Source organism: Acyrthosiphon pisum, chromosome A1 (assembly GCF_005508785.2).
Source record: "Acyrthosiphon pisum isolate AL4f chromosome A1, pea_aphid_22Mar2018_4r6ur, whole genome shotgun sequence".
Lineage (NCBI taxonomy): Eukaryota > Metazoa > Arthropoda > Insecta > Hemiptera > Aphididae > Acyrthosiphon > Acyrthosiphon pisum.
Genome location: NC_042494.1, coordinates 84,234,688 through 84,252,326, shown reverse-complemented (window position 1 = coordinate 84,252,326; position 17,639 = coordinate 84,234,688). Strand labels below are relative to the sequence as shown.

The window sequence follows — 17,639 nt, the reverse complement described above, 5'->3', positions numbered from 1 at the left end:
TATTTATATTTTTAAGCGAGTTATGAGTACTTTAAAATGCACAAACAATTTACAATTTTAAAATACTCATAGCTCGCTTTAAAATTTAAATATAATAAAAAGCTCATGAGGTTGTCTAGATAATAATCTTACCTTTAGATTTTATAAGAGGTCAATTTACTCTAATTTTTAAACTAACGGAGCTACACGTGTTCTGCTTTGCGTATAATTTGTTATGTTACGCACTTGTAAGACGGAGACAACACATGCGGGTATCACGTCCTCTTAAACATTTTACTTCAAATAATTGATTTATTATTTTGTTTGAGTGTTTGTATATTATATAGTTTATTGACTTGAAACATTTCACTTACTGTCACCATTACGCATATTATTATATTTTAAAGAAACCATTATTCTTCAGACTTCAAGGCTTTTTAAAAACTATATATACTTACAATATTGTTTTTTCACACATAGGTATCGCCATAATTATTGATTTAATTTAATCTAATTTAGAATATGAAACATTTAAATTTTCGGTTTTCCTATATTAAACATAATATTATAAAAGACAAGTTTATTATCATCTATTAAAATATATATTTTATTCTTTATAATTTAAATAAAAAAATATCTTAAACAATAAATACATTGATGAAAGAGGTGGGCTTATATTAATATTAATATATTCTATAAATCGAACATGGCAAATCTTACAATTATGTTTGTACATCTAAAATGTCATCCTTACGATATTACACACATTTAATTATTAAAATGTATATTACAATATGGTATTGAGATCATTTAATATAAAATAACGATAATATATAATATATCTTATAAATGAAAAAAAAAATTACAGTTTTTCAAAAACAATTTTTAATCAATCATCAAATGCATGGTAAAAAGAAATAAAAATAATTTAGGTATAATATATACCACGTACAATGATAAAATTCAAATTATAGTATTTTTCAACTATATACTAATACGATATAATAATAACATCAGAAACTTAATAATGTACCTATAATAAAATGATTACTAATTAACTGTTGTATATCACAGATACAAAATTGAAGAGATCACGTGCTGCATAAAAAATATTCGCAAACAGTACCTATATATCATAATATTATATCATGTTAGCACGTAGTCGATTGAGCCTTGGGCTTGAACCTTGACATGTAAAAATCGCAGTCCGAACAGTAGATGGACGGGTGGTTGACGGCCTTCTTGCGGCACAGGTTGCACGGTGACGGCCTGGGCATGCCGTTCATCATGCCATTGGCGCATTTGTCCTGCAACCGCGGTGACGGCGGCTGCTGGTAAACGGCGTACCGGCCCGGATCGTTGGCGGCGGCCGCGTTGCCGTTGGGCGTCGTGGATCTGGGCTGGCCGCTGGGCAGCCTGCATGGCTGCTGCAACTGTTGCTGTTGCTGTTTGAACGCCACCGGGACCGGCGGGTGCTGGTAAGGCGGTAACTGTTGCGGCTCGTAAACGGTCATTGGCCTGCGGACCGTGTTGGTCCTCTGAACCGCCGACACCGCCGACGACGACGAGTTGACCGGGCGGACCTTGGACGGCGACTGGAGCGATGGCACCGTACCATCCGGCTGACCACCGTACTGCTGGTGAAGCTGCTTGTTCCGGTCCAGCGACGACGATGAGCCGTGTGCCGACTCGGCGGGCGACCTCGTGAAACCGTTGGTCAGCTGCGCGGCGTCCTTTTTCGGATGCGCCGGTGGCAGGTGGGCCACGGTGTCCGCGGGTTGTCGGGTGTACGGCATCGAATGAAAACCATTGACCATGCTACGCTGCCTTAACAACACTCCCGGCGAATGTGGACCAGGTTTCACATCCACCGAATTTCGTGGGTACCCAGCAGGGAGAGCCTGCGCGGGTCTGTTGTCAGGTTGCGTCACCGAGTACCCCGATGACGTCCTTGATTCGGAGTGCGCGTAGCCCGGCGAACACTGTTGTACCGACGGCTGCTGCGATTGATTGCTACACGGCTTGTTGTTGTTGATGTTGTTGTTATAGTTGTCTCCCGCTGCAACGCCGAATTGTTGCTGCTGCTGCTGCTGCTGCTGCTGGGGTGACAGATTCGTTGTGGTTAGGCCCTGTTGAATGTATCCGCCAGTCTTGTTATCGTAATGTTGGGACATCCTTTCCAACTGCTGTGCTTGGTTAGCGGACACTCCTTGTTGCAGGTAACCTGTTTTGTTGCCGTTTTCGCTATTTGCACCGTACTGCGGCGCGACGTTGAGCCTATCAATAAATTGTTGCTGTTGCTGTTGTTGTTGTTGCTGCTGCTGCTGCTGCTGTTGTTGTTGTTGCTGCTGCTGCTGTTGTTGTTGTTGTTGTTGTTGTTGTTGTTGATGGTGTTGGTTGATTGCGGGCTTGTCGCTACAGTTTATCGAAGAGTTTGATCTATCGAATTGATGCTGTTGTGTCTGTCCGTAGGTGATTCTATTGCCATTGTCGCTACAAACCGTTGTGGGACTCGATTGGTGTCGGCCGATGCTATTGATGTTGAGATTGTTGTGTTGTACTTGGACAGGACTGGGTTGTCTGGGATAACATGTTCGGTTGTCGGTTGCATGACTGACGCTGTTACTGTTGCTGTTCAACCTCTCGAGTGGTTGACATTGGTACTGGGGAATTTGACCGTGGTTGTTGTAAGCTCTGTTTTCGTTGTTATTTTGATATTGACCACCTGGTTCAACGTTTGAAACATTGTAACGTGCATTATTTTGTGGGTAAGGTATTCTAGGAGATCCTGGGTTAGTTTGATACTGGTGGGTATTTGTTTCCGAATTTGATGTTTGATTTCCGTGAAGCCGGAGCTGTGTTTGACTGTCACCGTTGTATCTAAAATGACCACTCCTGCCTTCAACAGGTGATTGTTGTGGATAACAATTCGACGAAACACCACTGTTCACTTGTCTGATCGTTTGATTCCTCTCCAAAGAAGACTGATTTGATCTACAGTTTACAGGCGAGCAACTTGATTTGTTCTCACTCATCGATTGATAGTTGAGTGAATGTGGTTCATTGTTTAAAAACGGTTTTTGATGTCCCATATGTGAAAGACTTTGATACTGTTGAGGATAGATGTTATTTTGTTGGTTGTTGGAATAAAACCTATGCGTGGTGGAGGATTGATTTTGAACCGACTGAATACTTTCCATTGAATTTATCGATAAATTTGACATTGCATTTGCTATTTGTGAAGTAGAAGGAGATTTGAATTTTTGTTGTGTCAATGGAGATTGATTAAGAGTCGTTGAATGTTGAATTGGTGACATACGGTAATTTTTTACAGACTCCACAGGTTTTTGAATTTGTTCTGGTAGAGGTGCTTTAAGTTTGGGTTGTACCACCATGGATGAAAGTGTTTGAGGTAATTGTTGCACAGGAGACATGCGATACGTTTTTGGTGGTAACTCTTCTTTGACTTCAAAATTAGATTTTTCTTCAACTTTGTTATTGTCATAACAAGATTTTAAAGATAAATTGCTTCGATTGAATTGACCAGAGTCGTTTCGTTTCAACGGAATTACAGATTTTGTTACTTCCCTATTTGGTTCAATGGGTATATCTTTGTGAAGTACTGATCTAAGAACCCTTTCCAAAATAGGATTTGGTATATAGCTATCCACTTCATCTTCTTCCGCAGTCGCAACTAAAACAACTTGTTCACAAAAGGTAACGTTTTTCTTTTTTCCTAATTTTCTTTTTGATTCGCTATTATCAAATGAAGTTTTGCTTAAAGCACCCTTAAGCTCTTTTTCGATTTTCTTTTCTTCATCATCCACTATTTCACAAATACTGTCTGCTGGTAAGTTATTAATTGCATGTGTTATTAAATTATCAATAATGCTCTTTTGTTCAAATTTATTTTTCAAATCTTTTACAATCGATTTGGACTCTAAATCTTGACCAACTTGATCACTACCACACCACATGGCTTGCTTTGATTGTAACTCTTTGACCCAATTATTCTCTTCGTTCGCTTCCAATTCAATTTGTTCCATAGGTATAGCTGGACAAGCTCCATCAACTTCATCAACGGGTTGTGCAGGGGGTGGTGGTGGTGGAAATTCTTCACTGGGTTGTCTCGAATGACACACTGAATTTAATGGACTTGGATAAGGTGGTAATGGAAACCCGAGATCATCAACATTGTTTACAACAACATTTTGTTCTGGATTGTGATGAACTTGAGCTTGAGTAATCATAACATTTTTGTTGTCTTTGTCAAGTAACATTCCCCCGTTAGCGTAAGTCACATCTTCTTTACGAGGATGGATGTATGGTAAGGATTGAGGCTCAGTTCCCCAATCATTTTGTTGTTTATTGCTTTCTGCTTTACTCAACTGAGAAGATGTACGCATTGGTGGTGGTGGTGGTACTTTAGCAAAATGAAGGAATTTGTTAGTGTAGAAACTCTTTCTCATTAGTTTACTTCGCAATAAATTAGCATTTCCTGTACTTTCTAGATGTCCTTCAGACAAATATCCACTTAGATTGTTTTGACTACTTATTGAGTCGACCATGGAGTCATCTTTTGATACAATTTTTTCTTTAGGTGGATCTTTTATCTGTAATTCATCTTCACGTAGATCAGGCATACTTCTATTTTTTCTTTTTATTAAACCACCCATTAGCAATTTTCTCCTTATTTTATGTTGTTTTTTGCCTTGCTTGTTATCCTCAACTTTAGGTTTTTTCGTTTCCTTTGTCAGCGAGTTTGACAAGAATTCTTTAGTATTTTTCGTACCATTTCGTTCTTCACTCCTTGCTCTTTTTTCTCCATCTTTTTTATTAGCTTTGCTCTTAGTTTGTAAGCTTCTACTAGGTCTTTCATACATCATGTATTCTTCATCTTCAATTAATTGTTTTGTTTTGTTGGATGATCGAGATAACAATCCTTTTTTATTCTTCGGTAATGTAGCATAAATCTCAATATTTTTTACAGATTTATCCACAGGAGAATTGTGTAAGGATGATAACTGTAGTGACATGTCAAGTAATTCTTTGCTATTTTGCCTTGAGTGCTGAATTGTTTTATCTTTAGAATTTTGCCGGCTATGCGATACTTGAGATCCTCTATTGCTGCAACTACTTCCTTCTCGGCTGTGTCTGCCTTCACCGTCTAAAATTAAATTTACTACTATAATAAAATTTGTTTTTTTTTTTAAATTATAAAAAATCTACATACGTTTATTTGTAGAGTGAAGAGGTTCTTCAAGTCGCTTGTGTAAACTGCGAGCTCTCATCACACAAGTGTTATGCTTCATTCTTGCAAAGCTAGCAACTTGGGGATTACTATATGGAGCATCCATTGCAGCTCTAGCTTTACCAGCTGCTAAATTACACAAAGATAATGCCATAACTAAATCTTCAGTGGCTTCAGATTTTCCCAATAACTGATCGGCTTCGGCACAGAGCCTTTCAACTTCATCGACTGCTAAAAATATGCATAAGTTAGTATAACATTTTATTACAAAAATGTATTTATATTATTACATACCAGAGTTTTTAGAAGCGTTCTTCAATGATGTATGAGAAGTTTGATGTCCTTCTGGTATTTGAGCAAGCTGAAAAGAAAACACATATATTATTGACTGTATAACTAGCATATTTTATTTCAATTACCTGAAGGTTATGCTTGAGATTCTGTTGTAAAGGCAAACTATCATTTGAAGAAAGTGAATAAGAGTCATATCCTAAATCAAATTGATTCATTGTATAATCTTTTGGTTTGTTGGGGCTTCGAGGAACACCACTAAAACCATTTCCAGGCCTGTTAATAATTTAATTATATTTTGATGAGTAAAACAATTAATTTTTCCCATTATTAATATTATACATACCTGTTTTGGATTTTTCCAACAAAATATTGGTAAGGATTCTCTAATGAAGTAGATGATGATGATGAAGCACTATTTCTATCACCACTCCAATTTCCAGAATCTCTTCTAACTAGTTCACATTTAGATGCCACGGATCTAGGTGAACCCGGTTGATCATTTAAATCATCATTTATATACATTTCTGCAGCTTTAGCCATTATAACTGTTTGATAATGAGCCAAGTTTTGATACTCGTTTATCGAAGAATTTAAACCCTGTAATTAATAATTTTTTTTTAGTTTTAATTTTTATAGCAAGGTTAGGTTAAGTATATTTTAATTTACTGGTTTGGCTAATGCAATTATTGGATCTGGGTTTGGAGTGACGGCTCTCCGGTGACATTGATTTGATAAAGGTTTTTCTGGATTGGGTGTAAGAGACCTACGACCCTGAGACAAACTTTGAATAGTGTTGGCACAAAACGAAAGTTTGGTTGCCTTTGTTATAGATTTTGGTGCCGTGGTTGCATTGACGGGTTCACCTTCAGGAGAAGCAAATAATAGCAGAAGAGGTTGGTATCTCCCTCGTTTACATTTCTCTACTACCTGAATAATAAAATAAATACAATAAATTAGTATTTAGTATTAAATTTATCAAAATAATGAATATTTTTCTAAATATTATTGATTTTACCTGTTCCCATCTAGGACCAATTTCTCGGACGTTAGCGTCATCAAAATATATCCATATTTTTAGTTTTGTGTGATAAAAAAATGTAGAATAATGTTTTCCGTAATATGTCACAACTCCGACTAATTGATGTTGTAGAGGCATGCTTCCATTTGGTAAGTCAAATGATCCATGAAATACATCACATAGACGTAATGAAGTTCGCAGTGTACTTAAAAGGGCCATTATATGGTCTAACGTAGGTCTGTCAGAATCCCAAACAATACCTACTGAAACTATTTCAGGCCTGTTCATTAGTGTTCTTCTTATTTGTATTTTAGCACCACAAGCACTCTGAAAAAATAATGTGTTTTAAAGAAAATTGGTTTTTTAAATAATTATTCATGTTAGCTTACTGGACAATCTCTAATATCTCCCATTCCACCAGCTTTCTTCAATAGTTGGCCAAATAGATCAGCTTGGCCAGTTGAAGGAAATTGTTTAACTTGAGCAGTCAATGCAGACGCGGATACATAATGCACCATCTAAATAAAGATAAAACAAATATAGATAATTAAAACACCAAATATCAAAGAGTTACGAGATCATAAAAAAATTACAAACCTGAGTGAAAGGTAGGGGTTCTGAGGTAGCTCCGCAAGCACCACATACACTTTGTTCAACTAATGTCATTGCAAACTTTTGATGAGATATACAATGTTTCGCATTACACATGTCTTCAGCTTCTTCGTTGGCTATATGGTAGTGTATTCGTAATAATATGTTTTCCTATAACAACAAAACGTTAGTATCCCTACATTTTTATCTAGCATAATATTAAACACATACAAAGCATTCTGCTGCATCATCCATGAAACCTAATTGGAATCTTCTCTGGTCGTAAAATGATTGAGCAAGAGCTTTCCTCAGTGCGTCTGGAGGCAAAGCTGTTTCTTGGCTGGAGCCAAGCGCTGTGAATAGTTCCTAAAATCATTAAAATTAATTGTTTGAGTAAAGTTAAAGTTAATTATTAATATAAAGTACTTTTAACATATTATTAACATTATAACATCGCAGTTCAATATCGTTTTTATTACATAAGAATACTACCACTGAGGTTACTGTGCCTCATAGACAACGAGTTGTTTAATTTCGTCAGTTTCCTACCAAAAGGTATAATTTTATTCGTACGATTGAATGAGTCACTGGCCTATGCAAACTACTGTGAGAGTTTTTAAACAATAAGATATCCGGTTGTTATCTTATATACTTCCATAACGACTTTCCCATGATCAATTTTTTGGATTTAATTACAACCTTTTCTGCAGCTAAGATTATAGAGGTTAACAGATATTATAATAAACTTACAACAAAGATATATTTTGTATTTTTATTTATGATATTTTACGAAAGATTTAGATTAAATTCTACTAAATGAATAGCCCTCAGGCCTCAGGGTATGCCGTATGATTAATAACAAAAACGATTTGTAATAGTTGTTGCGAAATAAGTTTGTCACGATTCTTATGACTTTTCTAGTGAACCTTCTTTCCACCCACAATCTTTTGTATTAACCGTATCTCACTGATGAATAAAATTGTAATAACGCAAAGCGAAAAATAAAAATAAATTAACGATAAAGCGATCTTTTATTCATATAATAATATACATATATATATATATATTATTGACATTATGGTCAGGCTAGCTTTACCCAGTTTATCCATTCCCAGATGAATAGTGATTCAGAAAATCCGTTATTGGATATCAAGACAAAAGAAAAAATATACATGGATATATAGGGTACAACAATCGAACCAAATCATGAAATATATATAAAAAAAATGGCTCCGCTACGTTCAAAACTAGAACATAATATAATAAAATACGTTTGTATAAGTATAGGTATTATTATATTATGTTAAAACACTTGTATTGCATAATAAGCATCAAGGTTTGTTTAGAATTCCGATAAAAACCTGTGACATTTTATTAAATATACAACTACTATGAAGCTGTAGATTCATAGTATAATATTATATAGCTGACTAAAATATTTCTTTGAATTTATTTGCAGAGTCATGCGTTTCTACAACACGCATGTTTTTTCATTATTATTTGTTATCTGGTTTTTTTTTTTGTACATAATAAGTTTTTTAACGCAAGTATATCAAAATTAATGTTTATAAGTATCAAAATGAATGATATCCATAAAAAACCTATAAAAGAAAAACTAGTTATACATATTACAATTTATAACAAAAGCAAAAATAATATGAGTACGTTAAACCTATTGTTTACGTAATAAAAACAATTTTAAAGTTGCTCCTATTCGAGTTTATTAAAATAAACGTGCATGCACAGATGGATTAATTATTTTTTTCAACGAAAACAGCGCAGATTTGCTAACACAAGTAAAACAACCACGAATAATACAATCGTAAATAATACATCATAATTATGCGAAATTTCTATTCAACGTTATCGACCAGAGATGTGTACAAAACACAATATAATATTATCATTTAAATTACTATATCCTATAACTCGTTGTTTAACCTTTCGTGTAAACCCACCGTACGACTCGTACGAGGTTCAACTCACATTTATATTATACACACTCGCCTTAACCGACCGGTTTCGTAGGGATTTTTAGATTCTGAGCGGAGCGAGGAACTAGTGGTTTTACAGTGGTGTTTATTATTTTTTTTTTATCCTGTACCTATACAAAATTTCTACCAAAAAGAGTGCTTTGATTTCAACATATAGTACCTTATCTTTTAGCAAATTGGATCAAGATGGTACTTTAGAGAGGTCATTTTCCGATTTTCTCAATAGTTATTTAATGCCACGGGAAAAACTACAAACAAATTACAAAAAACCGCTAAAAATGGGATTTTAATTTCTAAGGCTTTGTTTATCATCATAGTAACGAATAAAATGTATAATATATTATTAATTCAACTTAAAGGTCATAATAAATAATAACAATATAGCAAATCCAGATTGACAAACCGTCTTCGCTCAGAATCATTTTTCTTATTCAATGATATTATAATACCTATCATTGAATTCAAGTTTAATATAATCCATTATACATTGACCCACTTGTAACCTACTGTACAGCAAAGCGACATCCACTACTACCTTTTTTTTTAAATATTATCTTTAACATTATTGCGTACTTATTCCTCCGAAAAGTGAGATACACGGATTGTCGTTTTCGGCCTCGATATAAATACTGTACATACTATATAAATATGTTCGGCATGCGCCCAATCACCCGATCCAATAAAAATAATAAAATTATGTTCGTTAAGATTCCGTGGTCAATGCGATCAATTAATCATTCGAACATAATAATAATAAAATATTACATTGTACACGAGGTATAAAAACCGTATACGCAGTTGCATACAGAGAGACTACCAAGGGTACACCGTCTCGTCTATATCGGCAGATCATTTATCATCGTCGTCCCGAAGATTCATCGATCTCTATTATATATATACATTATACACGCTTTCAAAAGACGTCAAATCACGCGGCCATTGTCGTGGAAGTATATTATATTGTAAGTCGCCGCACGTACATTGTGTACGTCGTATATGAATATATATATTATATTCATATATCTGTATACCTACTCTAATTAAATGCCGTATTTATTTATCTCAGTTTTCTCTTAGGCTCTTCGCGCGCCCGAGGGGGTGTGCACGTGTGTAAGGGGGTGAAGGGGATCGCGGGAGACTCGACCATCGACAACCGGTTTTCCGAAGAAGAAAAAAAAAACAATGGTGCCACGTCGAAAAACCAGTACTACCGAGTAGGTGGAACACCAACATCTCGGGGCCTATGGTACATAAGTATAGATATTATAGGTATATGCGCGAAACCTTGTATGCGATATACCTTATTCTTTACACGAGTGTCGCCTGACTGTACTTATATCCGTGCAGATGGTGCCTACCACTGCAGTCAAGGTTTTATATTATCTTAAATCGTTGTGCCTAGTGGCTACTGCTACAGAATCTGCAGAGGCGATGGTGAAGATAAAAAATAAACGCAATACGCATATCGTAAATGGTACGTTAAATCGTATAAAAAAAATGACGTAGTGAAGACAAATAAAATTGTGTCCATCCGAATAACGACGAAGAAAACCGTTGACGCGTCTAGATCTCTTCGTAGAATACGACGAGAGGAGCGAAATTGTGTAAAAATGTGAAATACAATATTATTATAAAACGTATTTCTGATGTCTAAACGAATATAACACCATTGTACGCGATTGGAGTCCGCCGAAACGGTCGTCGTAGCGTTACCGGTTTTACTGGGGGTTCGTCGGTCGACAGCGCCCTGCAGATAAAATTATTATTACGACTTTGGGCTTTTATACGCGAAGATAATTATAATGGAATCCGGTCTCTATAATAATAATACGCATCATAGATCGTATGGTTTGAATGTTTTTGACCACACAAAACAACGCCGAACCGCGTTCTACTAAATAACTAGGTACGCATCGTTTTTACCCAAAGGAATGCGCATGGATCGGCACCAATATGTACTTGTACACATTACATAATATATATAAGATAGCTATGCTATAGCTATAGTCTCTATATAGAGTGTACCTCAGCGGGGCTACCGTAATAATGTGTCTTTCGCGTGAAATAGAAAAAAATATAATAAATACATTGAAATCAAAGTGAAATTTAACGTTTAAACTATATAATATTGTATCGCGTGTTCTGCGATACATACTTATAGTATATATACATAGACAACACGCCGCCTGACGAGACGTTGAAGACCGACGATAATATGTGAATTGGAATAGAAACCGTAATATTGTGTTAATTTACTATATTTCTCTAAATGACGAATGTTATTTCTTTTTACCTTTAGAGCGCAAAATATGCATGACTCTTCCATGCAAGCATGCCCGTACAGCTCTCTGAAGCTCCGTCTGAATATGTCTAAGTGCCATAACACCTGGAACAATAAATTAACAATCGGTAAATATATGACAAATAAACAAACAAATAGATTTATTTTAATTATTTTTAATTTCTTATACTAATTAGCAATCGCATATATTCATAATATACACATACGATTCTCAGATAGGAGATATATTGGACTGGAGACCTAACCTTGGAGTGCATATTATATCATATTATATACCTACTGCTGTTAGTGCAGAGTGCAGTATTTACACTACCTATACAAATCATTTAAGTTCACATTTCAGTGCTGACCCCTTGCTTCAGAAAAGCAATCGCATTAAATTAATGTATTACATTGATTGAGTTCCAATGACATTCAAAATTATAGGCCATCAATCATCCGGTTAATTACATATATATACCTACTATAGTATTCTGTATATATTATAGAACATAGTGAGGGGAGAATCATCATGCCCCCGTGGTCACGGCGAACTGTCATTATGATTTCACGGACACCTGTGCACCGGAACAATGTATATACGAAATGAACTGTATAGGGTTGTGAGTTTGTGACTTGTATTAGTCAACAGGTCCCCTTCGAAACAAAACTGACAGGCCGACCCGGTATGAGTCACATTTTATATTATTATAATATATATATACGAGGCTGTCTACGGGTGTAGACTGTAGACTCCCTCAAACTAGTATTCTTTACTACCTATGTCCTATATATATTATACCTCTAAATATTTTACATTTTTTTCCATACACGATTTATAAACGTGTTGTTTTCGATATTACTCATTTCCTTGTAGGTTTATCCTCATATTACGTATTATTATAAAAGTAATATACATTTAAATACGTGGTTTATAGAATAAATGTTATTACTCATCTGGAATTATTATTTTATACGTACTTTCACGACTGCAACGAAAACAACAACGATTTATCCAAATCTCGCTACTTTGTGCCCACCAAATGTCCGTATAGTGATCAACAGGATTGTTAGAGTCTGCGATAGTCGTGACCGTTAGAAGATCATGACTATTTTCCTACCCGAGATAACAAAAAGGGGAAAACGACGAATCTTTTTGAAGGTACGTCGTCGCCGAGAGTGATAGCGCATTGGCCCGGAGACACTTGCATCGGTCACGGATAATGCGACGTTACACCATTACATTTTAATATAGACTATATTACAGTATAGTAGATCATCCAATATATCTACCTAGTACCTACCTACCTTAAATAGGAAATTGATTTTTTTTTTTACTTGATACCTTCTCTATACACCGTATGTCGACGACCTGCGTTAATGTAGGTATATCTATACATATTTCCATAAGGCATTTCATTACGAAGACAAATTATAATTACACATTGTTCGTATAACTGCAGTAATATTGCGCTAGCAAATTTCAATTATGTTTTACAAAGTAATAACTAATAAGTACCTATAAGAACACAAAAGCGTTGATTTCGTTCTTATCGTGATTATAAAAATATACAAATCCAGTAAAGTAGGCGTGTGTATATATTATATATTAATATTATACTTAGGTAGGTATAATATTATATGCAAGCAATAATCGTGTTACATGTTACATAATACTATATTGCGTTAACAGTTATTCTATAATACACACTTTTTATGTGCCTATATATTTGATGTGAAATTGTGAACGTTTAGATATCTTAACTCCTCGGAGTAATACTAGTACTAATAGCAGTTTTTTGTGCATTGTCGAGAATATTTGAGATATGCCTTCACTCTAGGGTATCAAATACATGGTCGTCGGTCTTGTCAAAAAATCTCGCCTAACAATAAGACAGTATTTTGAATAATAGTAAATTGACAATGTGTACCGATGAAACTTTCTTTCATAGATACCTACTCTATATACTATAAACTATACAGAATATAGATTCGATAATATCTCAAAACATATTTGGTGGAAAAGATATCGATTGTTAACGTTTATATATAAACTATAGTAGGATTGTGTTCATAATATTTAAAACGTTACGAATGTAATTACTTTATTTACTAGCAACTAAATACATATTTTGTGACCTTATGGTAATTGACAAAAACAAGTTAATAAGAGTAACTCGTGGTATAATAACAATAATAATAATATGAGGTTGTCCCGAAACTGAGACGATGGATGTTTTAATTCAACGTGATAACAGTAATAGATAGATAGACAGACAGGTAATAAAACTGATTTCGTGATGCAGACGTAGACAGGGACGAGCGTGGAGACTTGACGTGTGGACGGATAAAAAAAATCATCAATCGAAAATAAATTTGCGAAATAGGTATTGATTGTTAAAAAAAATCAATTGCGTTTGTTCAAAATGGCGGGCGGCGGCGTCGTCGTCCGAGAGTGTAGTGACCGGTGCGCCGCGGCTTGCGGCGGCGGAGGGGTAGCGTCGTCCGCGTATATTATAGTATCTTACCTTAGTGATTTGAAACAGGGCTCGTCTCTTGTACGGCCTATTGACGGGTGGTGGTGGCCGGTGCTGCGGCGGCAGGGGTGGCGGCGGCATACTATTTTCCATGTTTTCGCAACGAACTGCTACTGACATCACTGCGACCGCGTTTGTATTTATTAACAATTATTGTTTTTATTGTAGAATATTATAACGTATTATGTTATCATTTATCGTTAGCGTAAAACAAATAATATTATAACGACGCCGCGAAAAAGAACCGTCCGCGGGAAGACGAGACGCGGTGCGCGGCAGGCGAACGGGACCGGACCGAGACCGACATGACAATAGACTGGTGGTGGTGCGCCGCCGGGTAACAGGTAACGGCGCACAGGTGCGCGCCGCCGCCGATGGATGGATGGACCGCCTCGCATACAAACGGATAGGCCGGTTGTGGAGCGGTGGTGGAGTGGTCCTCCGATGCAGAGCGTTTGGTGGCGGGGATGGTGCAGCGGGGTTGGCGGCAGTGGCGGACAGTGTCGGTGCTGCTGGCCGCCGAGTGCCGAACGACACTGCCACATCCCTCCCACCTGTGCAAGAAAACACCGTGGAACATATTAATAATAATAATAATATCATATTATCACTGTCTCTCCGTCTTCTTCTGAGGCGTTGTTTTTATAACATTACGTCTACGGTACATTTTTTTTCATATTATATTAGCTGAGGTAGTTCATAATATTATACACACATACTCCATTCGTGTAACTTGATGCTGTCTCCGTGTGGTGGAACTTACTTATCTTCGACGATCGCATCAATAACGCACGTATAAGCAATTTTTTCCAACAATGCGTGTAGGTACTCTTGGATTTATCGTATGCGGTGCTCGCCATACGATTTATCGGCTGTTTATCAATATTGTCCCTCTATATGCCCGAAAAGATACGTCACAGCACGTTCCACAGATTTTATACAAGACAAAAAATATAAACACAACGATAAGGCCCGATCCCACCTGCACGTCAAAATACAATTATCATTATTTATTAAATACAATTTATATAAACATAATATTGTTATACATAAAATGTACACCAACATTAATATAATAATTTTCGTTACATCGCGTAGTCCTGGCCCCCGAAACCTTTTCGACTAAATATAAATGATGCAAATTGCGTAGGTTCCATACAAGTACCTATGGGCTATAATATTGCTGAAGCCTGAAGTGAAGTGGTTCTTATGTGCGATGAAAACATTTGGAGAGCGATACACTAATATGCTCAGTAGTCAGTAGCACTACAACTCCCATTAGCGTCGTGCAATTAATCTCTTAACATACCTCTGGGATAAGATAGTAAAATACCACAATAGTATAATTATCAACGAATCAATTATGAAAACCAGTAGTTTTTTTGATTATTAGAACATCGTAGATCAATGACTAATATCGTTAATCGATATTTCTTACGAATCATATAATTCATTATATAATGTTGTTAATTTGTTTCTATTTGTACACAGCACAGTGCACATAATATAATATTATATTTACCACCAGTGTAAAAGTTTAAAAAATCAGTGTAAAAAAAATCCTAAGTTTGAAATGAATCATTATGATGTACATAATAACAGTAAATTTAATTCGGATTACATTTTTATTTTTCTGTTTTGTTAGTAATTGCAAACTATTCTTCTAAAATATTACGCCACTCTCGCCTCTCTCGGAGCCCGCCAAATCGATCGAGTGTAGAATGTAATAATATAACGACGCCGCGCGTTAATCTACTGACACTATGGCCTAGAATTTGGCAAAAAAATATATAAACAATAATAAACGAACTATTATAATTGCGAATATGGGAGTGTACCGTACCTATGTAATAATATTATTGTAGGTACCTATACATAGGTAGTAAAGGTACACACGTTGTTGGCTGTGACGGCCGACCATGCCGCGCTGTCCTTGGATTTGGCGCCGAGAAACCGTGCATGTTGGCAACCCTGGCCGGTCGGCGGGCCGATGGCGAGAAACCGGTTTACGGGACCCGCAGGGGATTTACTACGACTTTTACTATAATGTAGTAGAGTATAATAATAATATAGAATATAATAATACACGCACGCGCGCACTCCGTCTCAGGCCCAGAGAGATTGTGTAGATCTCTCGCGCGCAGGTAATAAACATCATCGTGTAGTAAAAAATAAATAATACAAAATCCCGCCATAAAAACGACGCGGCAGCGAAGAAAACGAACGCGCACAACGAATCGTCGGAGGCAGGTTAGACTACTATGAGGGGCATTGTTCTCCGCGTCTTTGCATCTCGGACGACCGTCTTATTCCGCCCCCGCGACGTAGTAGACTTAAAAGCCCGCTACGAGTGTAATAATAATAATAATAATAATAATACGCGCTTTGTGCTGGTGTAGAAATGTATAGGTACAGTTTTACTCCCGCACAAACCATAGGTATTGTCGCTGAGCAGAGTACTTATTTGTTTTCTTTTTTTCACATAACAAACTTGGAAACAATATTAGAATAATATACCTATTTCATTTCAGACGACCGCTTTGAAAAACGAACTCGCATAGTATTATAGCTAGGTAGTAGGTATATTATAAAATCGCGTCCCACACTCGGATTGTAAATAGGCGCATTACCTATAATATAGTGCGTATTGTATAATATAATAATATAGTGTCATAACGAGCGTATATTGATCAAACACGAATTTCGCTAAACGCGCGCCACGGTAGCCTGTAATGAGTTTAAATACCTTTACGTCTTTACCCGATCAGGAGGTACTCGTCGCGCGCACAGTATAATAATAAATAATAATATATAAGGTACACACGGTTAGTCAATCGATTGATTCGGTTCGAATCAAAAACGTAGGAACGCGCGGCGCGAATTCGCGTTATTCTATTACTCCGTATACTAACGGCAGGTACCTCTACCACAGTATTTCCATTTTCCAGCATACGAAAAGCGCTGATAGATTCGTTTAAACCAATCGTTCTGTTTTTTTATTATATTATTATTATTTCCGGTTTATTAACATTATTTAACCGAACACACGATGTTTCGGTGTAATTTGTTTTCGATTGCATAATTATAAATTGCGTACAGCAAAAATCTTGTTGACGTTGTGGTTAAATAATGAAATGTTAATAAGAGAGAAAACGAATACTGTGATGACGTATTATAATGATATCTCTAGAACAATAACTTGATGTGGAGTGTTGTAAGGGTCAAAAACGTCCGTTCATAGACAGATACAGTAAAAATATTTTCTACAAGCAAACACAATAAATAGGTATTATAATCAAACAAAAACATAGGTGGGTACTTATTATTAATCAGTTATATAACAATCGCCAATCACCACCATGTATCAGTGGCGTATCTAGATTAATTTCCTTCGTCGGGGGAGAGGGGCCCTAATATAAAATTACGTATGAATAGAATAATGAAAAATCACGTGCAGGAGAATGCTTGATTTAATTAAGTTACCTATACGATAGGTTGTAATTATACTAGGAGGTAACAATAAATACCTACGTAATTATATAATAATATGGATCCCAGATGTTGCGTTGCGCTCAATATACTTGAATCGTTAAATATTTTCCATTCTGTTATTTAAATTTGTAGGTATTTACCACGTTACGCGTCAATGTGAGCAGAAGACATTTTGAGGTACCATGTGCAATGTGGCTATATA

At 36.1% G+C, this 17,639-nt stretch overlaps 1 protein-coding gene across 3 annotated transcripts in view; it reads right to left on the bottom strand.

The window, feature by feature from the left end:
- Positions 1-1,127: 1,127 nt before the first annotated feature.
- Positions 1,128-17,639, bottom strand: part of LOC100161660 — a 40,295-nt gene continuing 23,783 nt past the window's right edge. The window contains exons 1-12 of one of the 3 annotated variants that reach the window (XM_008188458.3): positions 13,937-15,389; positions 11,421-11,513; positions 7,365-7,499; positions 7,140-7,304; positions 6,932-7,060; positions 6,540-6,869; positions 6,191-6,451; positions 5,868-6,121; positions 5,650-5,797; positions 5,525-5,591; positions 5,213-5,458; positions 1,128-5,146 (exon numbers count right to left, since the gene is read on the bottom strand). In XM_008188458.3, the coding sequence (XP_008186680.1) occupies positions 1,131-5,146; positions 5,213-5,458; positions 5,525-5,591; positions 5,650-5,797; positions 5,868-6,121; positions 6,191-6,451; positions 6,540-6,869; positions 6,932-7,060; positions 7,140-7,304; positions 7,365-7,499; positions 11,421-11,513; positions 13,937-14,065 (5,973 nt within the window). In that variant the 5' untranslated portion in view covers positions 14,066-15,389 and the 3' untranslated portion in view covers positions 1,128-1,130. Of the gene's footprint in view, positions 5,147-5,212; positions 5,462-5,524; positions 5,592-5,649; positions 5,798-5,867; positions 6,122-6,190; positions 6,452-6,539; positions 6,870-6,931; positions 7,061-7,139; positions 7,305-7,364; positions 7,500-11,420; positions 11,514-13,936; positions 15,390-17,639 lie in introns of those variants that run through there. The other 2 variants (XM_008188457.3, XM_008188459.3) reach the window with 2 other exon arrangements.